The sequence below is a fragment of the Doryrhamphus excisus genome, linkage group LG4 (genome assembly GCF_037039965.1).
Source record: "Doryrhamphus excisus strain RoL-2023G ecotype Guam linkage group LG4, RoL_Dexc_Guam_v1.1, whole genome shotgun sequence".
Classification (NCBI taxonomy): domain Eukaryota; kingdom Metazoa; phylum Chordata; class Actinopteri; order Syngnathiformes; family Syngnathidae; genus Doryrhamphus; species Doryrhamphus excisus.
This window is the reverse complement of record NC_136360.1, coordinates 3,647,406-3,663,410: the sequence shown is the minus strand read 5'-3', so window position 1 is coordinate 3,663,410 and position 16,005 is coordinate 3,647,406. Positions and strand designations below refer to the sequence as shown.

The following is a 16,005-nucleotide window of genomic DNA, read 5'->3' as shown; positions in this document are numbered from 1 at the left end:
CTGAACGCCTCCTCTAGAACTGGTAGAGATCTTCCAAGATACTGTGCATGGATTTTTTTGGGTGGGTTGAGTTAATGAAATGACTGTCATGGTTTTAGATTCCAAAACAATTATGATATGGTTGAGAAATGAATCATAAATGATGATAAATTACACATAAAATGTATCCAACTTGTCTATGCTATCATATAAATCACTGTAAGATTCCTTTGCATCGTTGTCATCACTTCACCATCATCATCATCAACCTCCTTCATAAAATCCCAACCCTGCAGCATCGCTGTGCTGCAGAATCACTGATATACTGTATGTGTCCCCCTTCATTCTCTGGGTCTCCTTCTTCCCTTAGCCCATCACCATGACGATGGGAGCCGGTTTCGTGGATGCAGTCACTAGGCAACCAGCAGCAGCATCATCATCAGCAGCAGTAGCGCTGTGCTATCAAAGCTCTAAAAGGAGCAGTAGAGAGCTCGATCCAGCCTCGCTCTGGAGGATGAGCTATTAATATGTTTATTATGTCTTTTCAATGCAATCTTCTTATATAGTCAACCCGCAGATTAATTTAAACCCAATTGCTTTCTATAGTTAAAAACATTTACAGCATGCAAAACGGAATACCGATAATGTCACACTCGGGAAGTCTTACTGTATGTTTACTGCGTTTCCAGCGTAGTCGTTTTAGCACAAGCACCGGAACCATGTTAGTATGATTAAGTCAGCCAAAAGCTCAAGCCACATTTACTGTATGCCATTGCTGTAATGGCAGCAAGTGTTATTCTAAGCGATAATGCATACAGGCCACTATTAAATAAATACCCAAAGCCTCCAAAATTGATGACAAATAGGGTAGACTGACTAACAATGGGCTTATGTGCATCTCAACCCTAATAACGCTGCAAATGATATATATGTACAGTAGAAAGAATCAACTAACAAGTGGACTGAGACAACCGTTTTAGTCTATGTGAGAAAATAGATAAGACGCACACAGAAACCAAAGAAAGCATCCCAAAAATAGAATAACGGGCAGTTTTCAAAATGATACAAAATGAGCCTGTTAGAAGTGAAGCCCGGCTGGAAATATGTATTAATAGACTATCTACCAGGCGGAGCAGACAGAGGGGCTTTGAAATGTGTTGCAATGAAGATGGTAATGAAATATTCCCTTTGATTAGAAGGACGCTTTTGTGCTTGTTGCTTTAATGGCGTGCAAGTCAAAGAGATATACTGCATTTGAGCAATGAGAGCTGCACACATACTGTATAGTGTATGTCACCAGGCAACAAAACTGCAGCACTAAAACAGACATAGCAATACCTGAACAGTATGGATGCATTGAACTTGAACAGGTGCAATAAACTCTAAATGTATTATTTTTTTACATTTAATTGGTGTGTGGGGGGGATAAAGAGGTTGTTGCTTATGTTTTAAGACAGGAGAGTAAATGACACTGCAACACATAACACCTCCTCACAAACACTCTTCCTGCAGTAATGCTTCAAAAAGGCCTTGGGTGCACATTTTGAAGGCAATTTTTCATTATGCATGCAGCAGTATACTGTATGTGCTTCCTTACATTGCAAAGTAGAATAGTTATCCATCCTTTAAGCTGCAGGTGGCGGATCCGATTTGCAGAGGAAGAAGAAAAAAAAAGCAGTATAGTGGTCCCTATGGATAGGATCAGTCAGACGAACCAAGCCGATATGAGTCGAAGACAGGTACCTTGACCCAGTCCACCAGCCGCATCCTTAACGCCCCCGTAGCCAGAAAACGGAGATGAGCTCATCAGTCCGGCAAGTGGTTTAAATCCAACCTGTGCCAACAGTCAGATGTCTCCACTAAATAAACCACACGGCTCCTGCTGCGCGTCCATGTAAAGCAATACAAGATGCAACGAAGAAGTGATGAAGATGAAAAAAAAAACTACAACAGGCGGATGTATCAACGTGGCGGGGAAACGACCGTCCTTCTTCTGCGTTACCTTCTGCATTCAGCAGGAGCGTCTCCTCCCATCTATCTCCCAATGAAAGGAGGAGGAGGGCGATGGACGAAGATGGAACGAGGACGCAGGACGTATGTGTGTGTGCTTAGGCAAGAGAGACGGACGCACCCCTCCTCTCTGACGCGCACTCTTTCAGCAACTGTTTGTGATAAGGACGTCGATTGATGGGGGCTCGTCTCACATGAAGAGCAACTGGGGTAGAACCTGACATTTTAAGACTTACTGGTTTTTTTTTTTTAGTTATGGTTTATATGCATGCAAAGGTATCGGAATTTATAAGCCTACAGCTGGTGTCACCACATTGCGGCTCACGGGCCATTTGCAGCCTGCTGCTAATTTTTTTTTTTATTGGAGTCACGGTAATAAAATGAAACAAAATATGCATATTTTAGTAAATTGAGCATTTCTAAGATGTTGTGAATGTTATGTAGTATACTACACTAGCCAAAAGGAGACATACAGGCGCTATACGATTGCCAGAACGGCAGGCTTTTATTGCAGGTGTGAACAATATCATGATTCATTCATTCATTCATTCATTTTCTACCGTTTATCCTCAAAAGGGTTGCGGGGGTGCTGGAGCCTATCCCAGCTGTCTTCAGGCGAGAGGCGGGGTACACCCTGGACTGGTCGCCAGCCAATCACAGGGTACATATAGACAAACAACCATTCACACTCACATTCATACCTATGGACAATTTGGAGTCGCCAATTAACCTAGCATGTTTTTGGAATGTGGGAGGAAACCGGAGAACCCGGAGAAAAGCCCACGCATGCACGGGGAGAACATGCAAACTCCACACAGAGATGGCCGAGCGTGGAATTGAACCCTGGTCTCCTAGCTGTGAGGCCTGCGTGCTAACCACTCGACCGCCGTGCAGCCCTATATCACGATAATCTCTTAAAAAAACTAAATAAATAAAATGGAATACTGTTATTGCAGTAACCCACGCCAAGCTGAAACTCAAATCTGAACCCTTGACGTCACTTCCTGTCCACCTGCCAGAGCATATTTGTAGCAACACACAAAAGCAGAAGTGTTGTTCATGTTGTAAATGGCTTATTTTCTCTTATTATGGCTACTATTTTAGGTAATGCATGTGTAAATGTGACTATAGGGTTGTTAGTTCATGGGTAGAGGGCTCTAATAATGTTAAAACTGCATTTAGAAGGTCATAAACAGGTTTTTTTATGTTCTAACGACAAAAAAAGACTTAAAGATTTAAAATGACCTGACAAGATTATAAAGTAAATACCAAACACTGTAATGAACTGAAAATGACATCATAAGAGAAGACAGTATAACGGTCATCTTAGGGTCAAAACTCCTTCAAGTCACAAAAATAGCAGTATTGTCAATGCACAGCTTTAAATCTGACAGCTTTAAATCCTGCATGACATGAAATGAGCAGTAGCAGCGCTCTCACTGTTCATGACATTTATCCTATATGATGTCCAATTCCTCTTAAATGTACATGTCTCTAATTCCCAAATTGGCTCAAGAGATGTCTCAATGCCTAAACTGGGATATTTCCATCAAGTCCACAACACTTTTGAACAAACACATAGCACAATTCGTTTTGTGGTTGACTATAGCCTGTTATGAGTCAAAAAATGTTGAAAAACAAGAAAAAGACACAAAGACATTAGCTTACTTAAATCTATGCAGAGTGAAAAGCGGTACATCTTATTTTTGACATCTTCCGCGCTCAGTTTCAAACCCTTTCATAAGGTTAGAATAAATAAATGAGTATCTAACTACTTGGCTCTGCAGCTTGGTAATGCTTAAAGCGGTGGCCGTCTCTTGTATCCCTGTAAAGATGCCATAACCCGGGCATAAGAATTGATAATAAGTTAATAGATATGCCATGCGATCAACTCACAATAGATATTACAACAACAATGAACTTTCCTAATGCTAATGTGAGTTATCATGTCTGATCATTCATACTATGTTAGATAATATGAGTACAAACAAAGGTGAGGATAGGGGTGTCATCAGAAAGAGGTTCTCATTGGGAGTGACCAGGATGGATAGGATCAGGAAAAAGTATACTACATGTTAGAGGCCTTGGAGATAAAGTCTGAAAGGCCAAACTGAGATGATTGGGACATGATGGTAGAAGGATGCTGTGTTTTCAGCTGTCAGATAGGAGGCGTAGAAAAAGACCAAAGAGGAGGTTTATGGATGTAGTGAAGGAGGACATGAGGGTAGTTGGTGTGAGAGAGACAGATGCAGAAGACAGGGTTGGATGGAGGAGATTGATTTGCTGAAGGGAAAAGCCAGAAGGGGTGTCATCAGAAAAAAACACAAAGCGCAATAAACAATGTATTACATCTTCATAGCCTTACTGCACATCAACTCTGCGCATCAATACTTACAGATGCCTCATCTGTATTTTTGCCACAGACAGTTGATATTGATGGTATGGGTACACTTTTGTATTGACACAGGGTGCTCAAGCATGTGTGCAAGCCCTGGAAAGGGTGAGCTACTGAGTGGCGGAGTGGCCCAGACTAAAAAGAAGGCGCATGATGCAATAAAAGCTTCACCCAGTAAAGCACAGCCTGAGTTTGTGCACTTTACACCTTCTCCCTCCACTTGTACACCCGAGAAAAAGAAGGGGATTAGCCCTGAAGTCAAGACAGTCCAGACTTCATATCCTGGGAGCAGCATTCGAAGCTCTTGTTTGGTGATGTAATGATGTGTGATTATCTGTGCATCCTGGTCATCAGCCAATCACATATGCTTGATTTAATACTATAAAAATAATATATTAAGATGATATTGCAAAAATGTTATCATACCGTTGGCTGCTCTATGATGCATTTTAGAGTATTAAAAAAAACACATCAAATCCCTGAACAACAAGTAATAAATAACATGTGGACTGTTTTAATAAGTAAATGTGCAAAGACCATAAATCAAAAAGGTAAACTAAATGAAAAGACTTCATTAGAAAACACATTAGCTAACAAGAGCCAGTCTGTATAATTGCGACCGCTGTTAATGCTTTGTTAATAAATGCTAATAAACAAATGAAGCTTTGCCTGCAGCCATTTTATTGTTCTATTGCAGCCAGCTGACAGCAGCATATGTGAGCCTGGGTAGTACCACTATGTAAGTTTAGTTTTTAACATTATTACATAATTCACTACATTTAGTATATTATCAACAGAGTCATTCATCAAGTGCGATACCACAATGATCTACGAACTAGACAAGAAGAGCAGCACAGAACAGCAGGCGATTTTACTGTCTTGAAATATCTATGGTTTCCATGGAAACATAGTTCTAAGGTTTAAATATTTTCTGTCCCACAAGCTGCAGTGTATAAATCTGCCTCGTGCACAGAGCCATTTCTGTCTGAATTTAAAGCCTTCAGATCTGTTAGGTATTAGGTGTAGGAAGAGCCTGAGTTGGTCTGCTCCCATTGAGATTACTAATTGGCTGGCGCATGAGTTGGCATTGCTGACCAACTCACTGAAAATGGATTAAGGAGAAACACCGAGGGACATACGCACATCCAAATGACTGTGGTCACATGCAGTACTACTGTCTTTGAACTGCAACATGCTTTTACTTTGCTTTTGAGTTACTTTCACCAACAACTTGGGAAGAAACTGCAACATCTTTGGATGCGTATACATACTGATGATTAAAAGCTTGATAGATACATTCATTTTCAGCACCACTTGTCCTACTCAAGGTCACACGGAGATGGAGCTTATACCCCCAGCTGAATCAAAGGGAGAAAGACTTCCCCCTGGAATGGTTACCTGACAATCTCAGAGATATACTCAACATCAGCCAATGTCAAATGGCGGCCAGCGGATCGCATTCGGCTGACGATCTGCTCTGCGTACTTTTTAATGTCAGGTGGCATTTCTGCGATGATGATTATTTGATGGACTGATCCATTAAATATTCAAAGAGTTGATGCATAAAAGAAGTATTAGGACTGGATTTGCTAAAATTTCATGTCTTAAGAAGAAGAGACAATATTTCTATCATTCAAACCAATTGCACTATTGAAACGTATCAAAGAGATATTACTTTAGTCATCATAAAACATGCTGAGACTTGAGTGGTTAGCGCGCAGGTCCCACAGCTAGGAGACCCAAGTTCAATTCCACCCTCGGCCATCTCTGTGTGGAGTTTGCATGTTCTCCCCTTGCATGAGTGGGTTTTCTCCGGGTACTCCGGTTTCCTCCCACATTCCAAAAACATGCTAGGTTAATTGGCGACGCCAAATTGTCCATAGGTATGAATGTGAGTGTGAATGGTTGTTTGTCTATATGTGCCCTGTGATTGGCTGGGGACCAAGACAGCTGGGATAGGCTCCAGCAGATAAGCGGTAAAAAATGAATGAATGAAAACATGTCCAGTAACCTCTGAAAAACTTGTCTCTTTGGTTATCAGTACTATTTCCTAACAGTTTACTTTAAATGTATTGACATTTTAAGCATCATTCAGTAAACTTCGAGTATCATCTGAGTATCTTATTGCCTTGCCAAGTGTTCTCGCTCATCAAAATATGGTCACCCTAGTTTTAATCATAATAGATTGGCTCGTATTCATCTATTTCTAAGGATTCTCTCACAGCCCCATAGATAACTACATACGCCCTCTATGAAAAGCCACACGCTCCTAACCTGCTTTTTTTTTTATCTGAGAATATTCCAAGCCTCCGTGGCTATGTATAGGCCTTATAGATGCATGTATACAGCATTTTGTGAATTGGAGTTGCTAGGTAACTGGGCAGCAGAAATGTATCTGGTCTTCAGGCTGTTGGAGGAAACAATTACGATAGCTACTGTATCTATCTATCTATGACAAATTATATTGATAAAGAAGGATTTACAACTTCCGTGCACCATGGTCAATTATTTCCATCCTCTTTTCTTGCAACTGACAGCCTCCATCATTTTTAAGCATCTCTTTTGCCGTGCCATGGATTCAATATTCATGCGGAGAAGCTGCTTTATGTTTAATGTATGCTCAATATCACATTAGTACTCTGGATGGGGAGAAGGTTACATATCTGTCTTTCCCTTCTTGCAATGTAACTTGCACATTCTGCCTCTCACTTCCATGCCTCCTCTCCCTCTCACTTGCGTCAGCAACTTCTGTCTGCTGATGAATATATGAATGAGACTACAACAGAAAAACACACATACTCACTCTCTGTTTTCCCCCACACGTAGCTTATATATTACTACATAATCAGACACCATCTTGTATTATCTTCCATGCGCTTAGGTTAGGTTAGTTAAGTTAATTGGCGACTCCAAATTGTCCATAGGTATGAATGTGAGTGTGAATGGTTGTTTGTCTATGTGCCCTGTGATTGGCTGGGGACCAGTCCAGGGTGTACCCCACCTCTCGCTCGAGGACAGCTGGGATAGGCTCCAGCACGTGAGGATATAGAAAATTGATGAATGAATGAAATAAGATGTGCATTACATACAAACTACAACTTCATAAATTGAATATTTCCACAGCAAGAACAAAGAAAACTTGTTTACAATCTTCTAAGTATATATTTTAACATTATTAGATCCATCTAGTGACCCCGTATAGTCACGTTTACACTGGTTATACCCAATACAGTTGTCTAAATAAACTATTTAAGACACAAATAAGACTTGTGCATGTTACTATAAATGTGTACCCTAGGGCAGAGTTCCCCTAGTGGTAGATAACCAAATTGCAAGGGGGTACCATGGAAACAATTAATTTCAGATTTAAGCCGATTGTACACATTCTTGTCCTAAATGAAGGCCTGGAAAAAGACGAGTGGGAGACATCAGCTCGCTCGAATTTACTGTGTTTAGCTGAGTCTTTGGTTAGCAGTGTGGAGAGAGCAGTGAGTTGTAGTCGACAGCAGCTCCTGTGTGAATGTTCACTGCATATATGTTCTCTCCTTGTTAATAAAGCCTTTCAAGTGCATCGTGATTTTTTTTCCTTAACAACAAAGAGCACCATTGCAGTCGTATTCACCACTGGTCACTAGGTGTCAGTAACGTTACATTGATGGACGCAGGAAGTATGCTGTCAATTGTAACATGTGAGCCTAAACTATAGGAGCGTTTTCAGAAGGTATTTGCTGAACACACACTAAGCTGATCTAAGTCTCATAAAACACAGAAGATATAATTGGGGCTCGAATTCAGGACAGAAGACAAATGAAGCAATGGTAATAACACCTGAGAAATGGACTGACATGTGCCACAGGAGAAGCTTTAGGAGACCAAAACCCATAAGAAAAAAGAAAAGGAACATTTGGATAGAGACACAAAACATGTTCACCTTTAAAGTTTTCCTTCTTTCCAGCTCTTTATCTATTTCCTTGTCTTTTATTTCTCTCACTTATCTGTAGGCTGTTGCTATGGCGACTGTTACTGCCATCACCAAGGATGGAAAGAATACCTGAGGAGAGGACGACAAGACAGCGTAACAAGCACACACACTGAAAATGACACTCCACGATGTGATTTTGTCATGTTGACCAGTCTTGATAGACTGTGTTCTTTTACAAAATGGCTCGACACATGAACACATGATTTGTCTCATTTTCTTTCACAACTTGGGGTTTCACACTCATTTTAACACAGTTTCTTTTTTAGCCAAATTTCATCCTCAGGCTAAAGTCAACACATACTTTTTTATAAATTAGTTTCACCAGTTTTTTTCAACTGTATACATTAACCTGAATCTGGCATATTGGGGCAAAAGGATAACAGTTGAATTCACATGAGATTTCCGACCATTCATAAAGGCAGCTGAGCGATAAGAATATCCCATTATTGTTATTATTTATGTTCTATGCCGCTTATCCACATTGGGCGGCCTATCCCAGATGTATAATGACGTTATTATTGTGATTTTCGGGGTGTCATTGAACGCACCTAACGGTGGTCGAATGACAACAAGGAAGTGTCGTTCCCAGGAGGACGAGTGACCTTTTAGTGGGTTGTAGGTGTTGGAATTCCACTGTTGTTGGTGTGTTCAGGTCAGAATAAAGTTAGTAATATATTGTGTTGGGCATATTGTGTTGGGACGCTAAACTATGTCTCTGTTTGCCGTCGTCACAGAGATGTGTCTTGACATGATGCGCATGCGCTAATTACACTAGTTAATGAAATAAATGAGTTACGTTAACGACCGCTCTATTATGACTTATTTCAGCTTCGGTAGCTTTAATTTGTATCCTTGTTGGTGTAAACAAGGAGGTTATCCTGGGACAGTATATTTAAAGAAGGCGTACAGGGTGATTTGGGTACAAGTTCACAGTAAAATTCATGTTACATCACAGTTTAGGGATGGGAGTTGTATAGCAGCTGTATATAGCTCCTTCTGATGAGGTAACACATTTCATGAATGTCAATCAATTTTGCTAATTCATAGCATCTGCAAGGAATATTTCATGAGTTACATGGGCAACCCAGCCGGAGTCAATCATGAACCACACACTACCATATTCAACCATTTCACATACACTGGCAGTGGACTGAAGGTAATTTGCAGATTGTTATTTTCCAGCACAATTGACAACACTGATTGGATTCTTCAACAGTACTCAGGTCTGGGACAGCTCAAAATTGCTTCCTTAAAGTGGGATTAAGACAGGATTTTCTCATTTGGATGTTCTTGTAATGGGGTCCCAGGAGTCATTCTCACATGTTTTTCTCCCTCCCATAAAAGCCATTAATGCACCATAGACTGAAGATGCAGTCACAAGGAATCATTTGCAAGTTTGTCAGCTACCATGAACTTGCCCAACTATCTTCAGTCTTCTAGTGAGAAAAATCATTACAACAAACTCCACTCACAGAAGGAGTTATTTAAAGAGGCAGCCCGCAGCATAAATTGTAAATGTTGCAGAAATAATCTGTTAGCAGCACAACTATAAGAGTGAGAGGAACAACAATACATTCTATTCTCTTTGGTAAATAGCTCTGAGATGCCACCTAGTGATAGTGATTGGATCATTCAAGTTCCTTTTACTGACTCAGAGAATGGGCATGATTAGGGAGGGTTACCATGGCAACAACAGATAATGAACAAGAGAGGAGAGAAGAAGGGCATGAGGAGAATAAACCTACACAATGGAAACCACTTATTCACACTATATACACAAACATACTAAAATCACACTTCATGGTGTTACTAATACCAGAACCTTATTAATAAAGTAAACAAAGTGTTAAAGATCAATATAATTAGCTTCTTTTCGACATACTGAAAAATTCTAGTGTGCAAGTGCCACTTGGATATTTTTTAAAGCAACACATGTAAATATGCTACGGGGTTATATATCTGTATTGACCATTCACTGGTGGACCTTGGACACTTGTGAAAAGCAGGGATTGGTATATTTGTGTTGATGTTTTGAATGAAAAACACGTTTTGTTTTAATATAACCGTATTAAGACACATGTGGAAATTTGCATGTGACTATCCCTGCACTAAGGGCCGTTCATTCATTCATTCATTTTCTACTGCTTATCCTCAAAGGGTTGCAGGGGGTGCCGGAGCCTATCCCAGCTGTCTTTGGGCAAGAGGCGGGGTACACCCTGGACTGGTCGCCAGCCAATCACAGGGCACATATAGACAAACAACCATTCACACTCACATTCATACCTATGGACAATTTGGAGTCGGCAATTAACCTAACATGCATGTTTTTGTATGGCCGAGGGTGGACTCGAACTCGGGTCTCTTAGCTGTGTGGCTTGCGCACTAACCACAAAGTGCACGGCAGCGTGCAGCTGACTAGGGGCCAATGTATGTAAAATATTCATCTGTTTTTTTTTTTTATGCTTATCCTCACCAGGTTCGCCTCCTGGGACCCCTACCAAGAGGGACACATCACTGCCTAATGACAAGCATGTAAGTCATTCATTCATTTTCTACAGCTTATCCTCACGAGGGTCGCGGGCGTGGAGCCTATCCCAGCTGTCTTTGAGTGAGAGGCGGGGTACACCCTTGGCTGGTCAACAGCCAATCACAGGGCACATATATACATACAACCATTCATACTCAAATTCATGCCTATGGATAATTTGGAGAGCATGTAACTAATGCAAAAAAAAATTATACTTTTATCTGGAAAAAAGAGGGGTACAATGAAAAAACTGCAAAAAAGTGCATGTTCTACCTGCAGTTTCTACAATGTCTATCACACATTCAGTATCAGCTTCATCATCGCACTCCCCACTTCATCCCCCCTCCCATCAGTAAAGCTGTTAAACAAAAAGGTGCTGATTCTAACACACCAGATCCTGAAGAAAAGAAAGCTCTCCTCATTATCACCTACCTGTGCTGTTGGCCAATGAGATGCTGGTGTAGGCGACGCGATCCTGCTGTCACCCTGGAGATCAATGATGGGTGGAGTCTATATCTCCAGGTGACAGCCTTTGGTTGGTCGGATTCATCTCGCCCTCCTTATGACTCCACCCAGGCCAGGCCTTATGGGTACCAAACTCTTGCAAACATGTTGAATGTTGAGTTTTTGGTCTCTGGTTCTTTTGAGTTTCCTACAGGCAGCAGTCTTCTTGGCGCTTCTTCCTGCTGACGTCATATATGTATATATGTCCTGTGTGAAAAGAACACACAGTTCAGGCTCAGAGTATCTAAGCACAAATCAGACAATTTTGATCCGTATCAATTTGACGGAAGAAGCGGTGGTCAAAAATCTCCCAGGTTTATTATTCTACTTGCACATTTATATAATAGTGGTCATCCAGTGCATTACAGCCCAGCATACTGCCTGGGTTTGATCCTATGACCACACAATCCCAGTGAATGGTTTACAACCTTCTAAATGTGGGTTTTAACATTATTAGAGCCCTTTAGTCACAAAACAACACCCCTATAGTCATTTTTACACTCATATTACCCAATATAGTATGACTAAAACTCAAACTTGTGCATGTTGTTATAAATGTGATCCCTAGATGTCGGGTGTTCAGACTTGAGCTGTAGCTTGGTGTAGGTTATTGCAGTAACAGCCGCCCATGTTTTTATTTGGGATTTTTATCAGGGATTATAGTGCCACAACATTACTGACACCAGTGTAGAACATTGCATCATTCGCAGCATCTTCTGAATGTCTTAAATTTAATACGACAAAAAAATAGTGCATGAAAAAAATGATACCTTTTTAAAAATACTTTCACTTCAGACTGTTTATAAGCTGTCTGTCTCGGTTTTGTGTTGCTGCCCTTCGTCCAATCCATCCAACCAAACACTGTGACACTGATGGGTGAATTAATAAAAGAGTTAAAGTGGAACACAACTCCCTGAGGTGTGCCTTTCTGGGACGGTCACACAGTGAAAAGACTCAGCATACACACACACACACACACACACACACACAAGAATATACATAAAACGCATACACAAATGAACGGCTTGCATGCTGAAAGAGCCACTTGCATCCTTTGTGTGCATTACTGAGGAGAAGAGGGGCAGTGAGGGAGCGCAATCCATACATCCCATCATGAGCATGCCTGTAGAGATGACAGTAGAAGGTACATGAGGAGAGGGACGAATGGAGGAGGACCCAGAGGAGAAGGAAGGAGGAAGAACAGGAAGGGTAGCATTGCCAAGTGAGGAGTTGGTGCCCAGGGGAATCCACAATGGTGCTCCACTCCAGTTATGGTCCCAAAAGAAAAGGGATTACCTCATCAAATCTTAGAATAATGTCCATTTAAAAAAAAAAAAAAAAAGTACATAGTTGCTGTTGTTTTTTTTTTTAGATTTCCCAAATATTTAAACTTTTGTCTTATAGAGTTTCATCTTGCAACAACTTTATTCATAATTTTGTTTCTTATAATGTTCATTCATTCATTCATTTTATACCGCTTATCCTCATGAGGGTTGTGGGGGTGCTGGAGCCTATCCCAGCTGTCTTCAGGCTAGAGGCGGGGTACACCCTAGACTAGTGGCCAGCCAATCACAGGACACATATCGACAAACATGCATTCACACTCCCGTTCATACTTATGGATGGAGTGGACACAGACACCACATAGTGCCTCCAAGTGGAACAGCATGAGTATACACAGTGAACGTTTCTATGCCAGGACAAGGACGAAAGCATTAAATACAATGGCAGCAGAATTTTCGACACAAGCAGAATCTGAAGACAAATCACCTGATTTTTTTTTCATTTCCTCACTCATAAGAATGTCACTCCATCACATGAGATAGTAATAAAAATCAGATAATTGTGCAACAAAGGGAATGTAGGAGGAAACGGTGAAAGAAAGAATCAAATCTTGAAGCAATGTGAAGAAAAAAAAAGAAGAGTGTGTCTTGCAAAGGCCCAGGGGGTATCCTGTGTTCCCAGAATGCTTTGCTCTAACCTACTTTGGTATTTCTGTTTCTGTCTTTGTCTCTACACTGCCCTGAGTGGGATAGCTTCTTCATACACATCATGGATTGAGTTTTGTGTGTTTCTGGAGTTTCTTTTAGTCTGTTGTATATTTTTGCGATACTACTAAATGCCTTGGCTACTGAATGTACGGTTATTAAAAAAGAAAGAACCACACTATAGTATGGATATATGGCATATGGGCGGGGAAGCTGGAGGGCAGAATGAATTGGAAACCACATTGTGTGGTGTCTAACGAATATTTGTGTGTGTCTACATACATATTTGTGTGGGGTTATGCATGAGGCTGAGTGGGCAGGCTGACAATCAGCTCAGCAACACTCTGTTACCATGGATACTAATTAGCACAGTGGGGAGAGGAGTGAGAAGGAGAGATGCAATGCAGGATAAGGCTTGTGAATTGTCATCATCAAAATGAAAAGATAATGTGTTTATACATGAACAGTACTGGGTAGGAGTTGTGTCAGTCTGTCATTCCTCGAATGATGAGTGTACACCTCGGTTAGCGTGTTTGTTTTTCATTTAGGACTGCATCGTACCCAGGTTTTCTGAATGAATTGATCCAGAAAGAATTACTGTTTATCCAACAAATGACATTGTCTTTTTGTTATATTCATTATAAGTTGCACAGACTGATTTTTATGATTATTGCCCGGACTTCACCATCATTGCTATTTTTTATGAAGTTACTGTTAGTGAATTAACAGTGAAACACAACAATGTTTAGTCTTCATTAAATCTATTAGAATGTAGTTAAATATTATAAATCAATAATGTCCAAATGGTGTGCATTACTGCCATGAAGCATAGCGCACCAAAACAGTCCAAAGCAGGAGCGTGAAAAAAAGAGATGAGTAATCCGATCCTGCACTCATTGCCGCGATGATTGATTGACAGGAGGCAACAGAATAAGAGAATGAAATGGCAGAATTCACCTACTTATCTGTCAGTCCCTGGTGGTGTAATGATACAGCTGCTGCCTTTAAAGGATGATCTCATCCCTGAACAGTTTGGGGTTTTTTTTCATTCCGTTAATTTGTCATTGCAAAACAAATTTATTAAACAATCACAGAGGACATCACACATTATGTAAAAATTATCAACAACTTGTAAAGGTCTGAAGAGTCAATCAGAGGGTGTTTGCTTCCGTGTGTGTGTGTGTGTCGGGCATCCTGTGTGTGGGTGGACAGTGATCAGAGTTGTCATGTTGAACAGAACATATCTGCATATTCATACTCAACTAATCATCCATCCATCCATTTTCTATGCCGCTTATTCTTACTATAGGGTCGCTGGAGCCTATCCCACTAGACTAGACTTTGGCCAAGAGGAAGCGTACACCCTGGACTGGTCGCCAGCCAATTGCAGTGCATATTCAACGAATCAACTAATGCAAAATTGCACACATACGCAAATTTTCAATAAGATACTGTATTAACACAGTTGGAAGACAGCAATGTCACGCAATGATGGACACTCCAGCATGCATGAAGGAAAACTGGGAAGAGCAAGATCACAGCTGACTATAACAAACAGAAAAGCAATGGGTAGAGGACAAACTGTGTGGGATGATTCTCTCTTTCCAGTGCTATGGAAACTTACAAGCCACATAAGAGGAAACAAGACAAGATAAACTACTGTCATGCATGATGACGTTCGCGATGCTTCAAACTCACTGTCGCTGGACTTTATCTTCCACACACAATTAACACGTTTTGTACTCTTTAACAACACACTTGCTGCACTCATCTGAGTCGCTGCACCTTTTTCGCAGTCTTACAGAGAGAATGAGTCAGACTCTCGATCGGTGTGATCAATCGGATCAAGTGTCCCCGGGCTGTTTATGCTGGCAGGCAATTTACTTGTGAACAATGCAATCAACCTATAATAATTAACTTCATGTTTAATTGGGGGGAAAAAGTGAATTTACCTATGTTTGGAATGGGTGGGTGAACATAAGAAGGGTCGGGCTTCTTATTCTCCAAGGAGAATGTTTCCAAGGGTAAAGGGGAGACCATCCGTCCATCAACTATGCTGGAATTTAAGCTTGAGCCTATCCCAGCTGATTGTGGGAAAATGGTAAAACACACCCTGGACTTTTCGGTAAATGTCAAATAATATGCCATCTACTGTTAAACCAGGACGACCAGTCCAGGGTGTACCCTGTCTCTCGCCCAAAGACAGCTGTGATAGGCTCCAGCATACCCACAACCCTAGTTAGTATAAGCGGCATAAAAATAGATGGGTGTTAAAACAGGATCTGCCAGCAATCCCATTTCTTTTAGTGTTGCTGGTTTAAATTGATTTATTGCCAAAAATACATTTAAAATTAATCCCTTGTTTATTGCAGTTAATTAGTTCCAGACTTGACCATGATGATTGAATTTCCGTAAAGTAAGATTTCTTATTTATATGTCAAAATTTTCATCATTAGAGAATAGAAAACCTGGTCACAACCATCTAAATACTGTTTTTAAACATTATTAGAGGCCTCTATGCATGAACTAACACCCCTATAGTTACCTTTATATATTACCCAATATGGTAGAATAATTTTAAATAAGCCATTTAAGACATAAACAAGACTCATTTTCATTA

At 40.6% G+C, this 16,005-nt stretch overlaps 1 protein-coding gene across 19 annotated transcripts in view; it reads right to left on the bottom strand.

Moving 5' to 3' along the window:
- Window positions 1-16,005, bottom strand: part of lrrc7 (leucine rich repeat containing 7) — an 84,316-nt gene that overhangs the window by 65,002 nt on the left and 3,309 nt on the right. For 12 of the 19 annotated variants that reach the window (XR_013627253.1, XR_013627254.1, XM_078789992.1 and 9 more), the window contains exon 1: window positions 1,577-2,208. Coding sequence is in view for 15 of the 19 variants with exons in the window: in XM_078789992.1 (XP_078646118.1) it covers window positions 1,577-1,601 (25 nt within the window). In the remaining 4 variants the exon portion in view is untranslated. Of the gene's footprint in view, window positions 1-1,576; window positions 2,212-11,325; window positions 11,605-16,005 lie in introns of those variants that run through there. The other 7 variants (XM_058072561.2, XM_058072562.2, XM_058072559.2 and 4 more) reach the window with 3 other exon arrangements.